Source organism: Geospiza fortis, unplaced genomic scaffold (assembly GCF_000277835.1).
Source record: "Geospiza fortis unplaced genomic scaffold, GeoFor_1.0 scaffold172, whole genome shotgun sequence".
In the NCBI taxonomy this organism is placed as follows: Eukaryota; Metazoa; Chordata; class Aves; order Passeriformes; family Thraupidae; genus Geospiza; species Geospiza fortis.
In genome coordinates this window covers 5356115-5361328 of record NW_005054309.1, presented here as the reverse complement: position 1 = coordinate 5361328, position 5214 = coordinate 5356115, and the positions used below count along the sequence as shown (strand labels likewise).

Sequence of the window (5214 nt, the reverse complement as noted above, 5' to 3'; positions counted from 1 at the left end):
GGGGGCGGTGGGGGCCCGGTGACCTTGCGGAGCGGGGCAGAGGTGCCCTCCCGGAGGCCGCGGGGGGCTGAGCAGGTCCCCGTTGTGTCCCCGTTCCTATGGAAAACTACCGGGTTTGGGGGGAAAATGGATGGAAACGGGCGGGAGGCCGACCCTTCTGGCATTGTAGTTGTCCATTTAGTCGGCCCTGTATGGTGACATTCACTGATTCACGTGTTGGTGCTTACAGGTGGGCATAGACCTCTGTCTGTAGTTTGAAGAAAAATAGGTTCATGCTAACAAAATACGAAATTGCTTCAGGCGAACTGCAGAAAACTCAGCTGCTGTTGTACATTCTTCTTTTTTTTTTTCTTTCCCCACATATGTTTGACCTTGTCCTGGCATAAGCACCAATGGGGTACAAAACCATAATACTCTGGCTCTATTTTCAGTTCCTGTACGGCACAGTGGTGACCATGGGAAGAGAATGTTTATCATCAAAGCAACAAGTTTTTATGATTCTCGATTTCTGAGCTTGTTGGTGAGTTAAAAATCAAATGTATTATTGCATTCAGCGTAGCACATCACTTGCAAATGGTGTAAGAGTGTATAGAATACAATTTCCTGTGTTGTTTATGTGATAGCATCTAAAATGTGGCTGGCACTATTTACATAAACAAGAATTTCAGGTCCTCTTTAACAAATTTTTGGTCATATGCTGTAAAATCAGGGCCAGATGAAGTACAAAGACTGGCTGTATAGTAAAGGTTGTGATAGGTACTTACATTTCTGCTGTAGTAGCATTCTTGTATTACATTTCTGTGTTCATATATGCATGACCCACAAATGCTTTCTGCTCCATCCTCCTCTTTGAAACATATCAGTTACTCTGCTGCAGGGTTTGCCTTCACTTATCTACACCACTAACAACAGAGGTGAGACTTAGAAAGCATGACCTGAGTTTGACCCCTCCAAAGTCAGGTTTTGGATAAATCCTGTTATAAGCAGCAAGGACTGATTTGATACTACTCCCTTCATGTGATCAGGACTCATTTCTCTTCCTTCCTCAGCTACAGAGCCCACAGTGGCTGCACTGGTGTTGGATTCTTGCTTTGCTGTCAGTGGTGGTTGCAGCTGGAGCCAGCCATGCCAAGATGCTGAGGGATTTCAGGGAGGTGTTGCTGCTTGCTGCTGCCCAGACTGACCTCGCTGGGAGATGGGAACTGACCTGAATGGGCTCAGGGGCTGACACAGCATCACTTTTGTGTGTTCTGTTCATTAATGAACTCATTGCAATCAGCAGTGTTTACACACAACATCCCCTTCCAGCCTAGAATGCAAATCTCGGAGTTATTGGCTGTTCCACTGTTTTCAGATATTTTCAGATCTCATGTAAATTTTGTCAGGGTTCTGAGTTTCCCACACTGACTGTTTTTATCCCCTCTACAGAGATACTATTTATACCTGACGGGAATACCAGTGGCTGTGCTCTTAACATACATCAACATCTTCGTTGGTGAGTGCTCTGTCAGGGCTAAGCAAAGTACAGTCCAAGTTATTAAATGGGAATTAAGCATGCTGGATAGAGAAACAGCGCTCTTTTGGGGCTCTCTCTTTGGAAGACCATGGAATAGGCCTAACAAATACAGTGATATTGCATAAGTACATAGAAAATGTTCCCAGTATATTTGCTTTAGTTGTTGCTTTTTAAAAAAAGTTTCTCACATTAAAAAAAAAACCAAAAAAACCATTCTCTCTTCTAGCAGTCTTTCAAACATCAGTGAAGTTTAGTAACTTGCTTTAACAAGACTGCAACTCAGGCTTTTTATCTAGCAAAGATGCCAAAATTCTGCTTGGCAATACATGTGTTAAATCTCCTGCTGTAATGATATGTAATTAATTTAATAGAGAAATCAGGAAAAGTCCATGCTTTCAGCTCCTGTACTTTAAAGGGTATTTCTGTGGACTTGATCCAAGTTGTTTCTTCTGTAGAGCTGCTAATTTTACCCTTTTGGTGTGTCACTTAAAATCTGCGAGTAGATACTTGCAGTGTGATGTGTCTGCAAAAATTGCAAGTTCAGTTTTTCTAAGCAGAGCTCACACTGAGGGATTTAGTACTCTCTATGTGGAATAAGATCTTTTCCTTAGCTGGAAAGCAGAATATAAGGTAGCTTTGGAAAATAAGCACAGAGATAAATATTCCTCCCTTCCTTTCCTTGTCAGGTGAAGCTGAACTTGCAGAGATTCCTGAAGGTTATGTTCCAGAGCACTGGGAATACTACAAAGTGAGTGTAACAATGTAAAAGGGTGGGCATGTTATGGACAGCCTTTCTCTTGATGATACTTTTGGGAGTAAAATGAATGGAGTATGATGATGTCTGTCAGTGTAGTAAAACTCAGATAGTGCAGTTCTGATTTTGGTCAAACTTTTTTGTGACTTTATGGAACATGTAAAAGGCTGTAGGAAATCTCTTTTATGACACAAGCAGATGCAAATGCTCTGAATGCAGTAAACTGCTGAAACTGTATGCCAAGAATTTTTCTGTAATATTCCTAAATAGTAAGAAAAGTCCTCTGCATTCATACCATGCAGGTTTTGTCTTTTTTTTTTCTACAATGTCTTAAGAAACTGGAGTTTAAAGTGGCATTTCTTTCTTTTGTTTTAAAGTCCCATATCACACACACTTTTGGATCTAGAATTGAAGATTTTTATAGTCACAAACTCAAGGTCGTGTGGTTCAATTTAATTGTATTTTCTTAAAATTACTCCCTGGCTTCTTGCTGCAAGCACTGTTTTGTTTCTGATAGGAAGTAATTGAATTCAGCAATATTATTGTGACTGTTTCAACTCATTTAGACTTTTGTTCCTAGTGAAATGCCCTCTATGTGGAAGCAAAATTTTGAAATGTTGCTGATTACAGTAAGATTTGGAGTCCACTTCTGTGATTACTGTGGCAGTTTACGGAACTTTAACAGAAAGAAAATAAATTATATCTTCTGTTAAATTTTATTTTTGCTGTAGAACAGTCATCTGCAGGTTATCTTGGCATTAAGGATTGCAAAAGAAATATGACTTTTTAGGGTTCTGATCTCACAAGTAGTTGTGCATGCATGTTTGTAACTCTACTGTTATGATTTGAACGGGAGTACTCATGGTGTCCATGCCATCTTTTCAGGACTGTGGATACACAAGGTGACATTTCTATTTGGCAATTGCACAGACAATCTCTGCTGTTATGTTTTCCAGCACCCCATAACCCGCTGGATAGCTCGTTATGTACTTGACCCCCCTGAGAAGAACTATGAGAAGGACATGGCCCTGCTTGATGTGGAAGTGAGGAAATCTGAGCTGAGGTATGCTCTGTAGTTGGGGGGGTTAAAATCCTGATCCATACTGGAGCTGACTCTTTGATTTTGCATGACATACTGAGCTGGATGCTGACATAAAGTGCTTTCATGTGTCCCCTGAGTGTTGCCTGCCCTGGCTGCTGCCAGAATGGGAGTCACAGGATCTCTTATCGCTGCCCTCTCAGGATTCAGGTTACCAGAACAATCCAAGGGCAGGGGGTCTTCAAAACACTTGGTATTTATAAAGGTGTAGCTCTGTCTTTGTCTTCCTGAATCAGCAAATGGAGCTCTTTTTGCCTCTGCTAATGCTCTAATGTTCTTAGAGAAGAACCTGTGACAAAATTGCCAGTATTTTTATTACTTCTTTGTGGAATAACTTGCTGGAAAAAAACCACAACAGAACAACAAAATTAAAAGATTTAATAGCTCATATCTTAGCTGAACCCTTCATATTTTGGTCCTACCTATGCTTCAGCAGTATTTATAAACCATTGATGCTAAAATCATTGCTTTGTCAGTAATGTTCAACACCAACACACTTCATGCTGAGGGTGTCTATTGCCTTTTTTTTAGGCTGCTGGAGCTGGAGGCACGCAGACTGATGAGACACCGGGGAGATGGGCCTTGGTACCATTATGAAACGCCTGACAAAAATCTTGTTGACAATTCTATGAAAGCCACACCTGACAATTAAAGAATTTTAGGGCAGTGTGCAAGGTCTTCAGTGCACACTGACAAATTGTGACTGTGCTGTGGAACAGACATCCTGCTGTTTGCTGATGGAAATGAATAAACTGTGTTTGTGTTGATTCCAGTACCTTGAAAGAAACTGTGTGGCAGTTAAGCTCATACAGCTATTAAATCAGTGAAAATGCTTTGTGTCAATTGCCAACAGTTGCGCCTTTCCTTCAGAACATATGTACACGAAACAAGTTGGTAATACTAGTTTTCATTTTGTGATTTCTAGTGTTTATAGTTTTAAGTGAAAGATACAAGAAGCTAAGAGTTTTTTCTTTCTCAGTGCTTTGTGTCAGGTAATTGGTGGGAGATGAAGTAAGTAGGAAAAGTACCTTCACACAAAGCTGCCATGCATTTTCAGAACTGTACAGCTGTTCTTCCACACCACTTCTGGCAACTCCTTAGGGAATATGAGGAGTTCTCTCATCACCTGGCAGGTTTTTGCCACTAGAGGGATGTGTTTCCTCAGGGTCTACAGGCCACGGTACTCTTGAGTGATGGAAAGTGCCTCTTACAGTTTGTGACTAAATTATCTGTCCATATTTAAAATCCTCACTTTTTAAAGGAAATAAGCCCAAACTAAACCCATATCATCTAGTGATTTGAAACTTAAAACTATCTTTTTTTATATTAGGCAAGACTGCATGGACTATTTTAAGCAAAAACTGCCTTGTTTGCTGTTTCCTGGCACTGCCAAACATTAGAAAGACATTGATTTTCTATCAGTGCTTTGCTTGCCCTTTTTGATAGAATCAGTCTTTCAGGTTAGATGGCTCATATGTCTTATGGCTCTCACTGTTTATAAATGCTGAGTTATTAATAAGAGAAGCCATTAAAAAAGCACAAAGTCTCCTCAGGTAAAATAAACCTGTCTGACCCTGCATTAGTGTTTTTTATCCAGCATCCAACGATGCGTGCAAGTCTGATGTAATGTCTGTTTTTCAGTAAGTCTCCATGGACATCACATTCTGCCCTCAGTGTTTCACATTGTTCCCAACACTTGATTTTTCAGTAGTAATGCTACCCTGCTCATCCTCACAGCCTGCTCATAGCTGGGTACAAATACTTTTCAGTCCTGTTTTTGAGATTTTCCTAGAACCACCTTTTGAAAATTTTAATTTTGAGGTAAAAGGTGGTTCTAGCAAAGGT

At 40.4% G+C, this 5214-nt stretch overlaps 1 protein-coding gene across 1 annotated transcript; it reads left to right on the top strand.

Moving 5' to 3' along the window:
- The first annotated feature begins 362 nt into the window (after positions 1-362).
- NDUFB5 (NADH:ubiquinone oxidoreductase subunit B5) lies at positions 363-4201 on the top strand. The gene is given in 6 exon segments (XM_005419018.2): positions 363-375; positions 378-520; positions 1429-1495; positions 2203-2264; positions 3227-3333; positions 3901-4201. Coding segments are annotated over 6 exon segments (513 nt in total). The 3' UTR covers positions 4022-4201.
- Positions 4202-5214: the final 1013 nt, after the last annotated feature.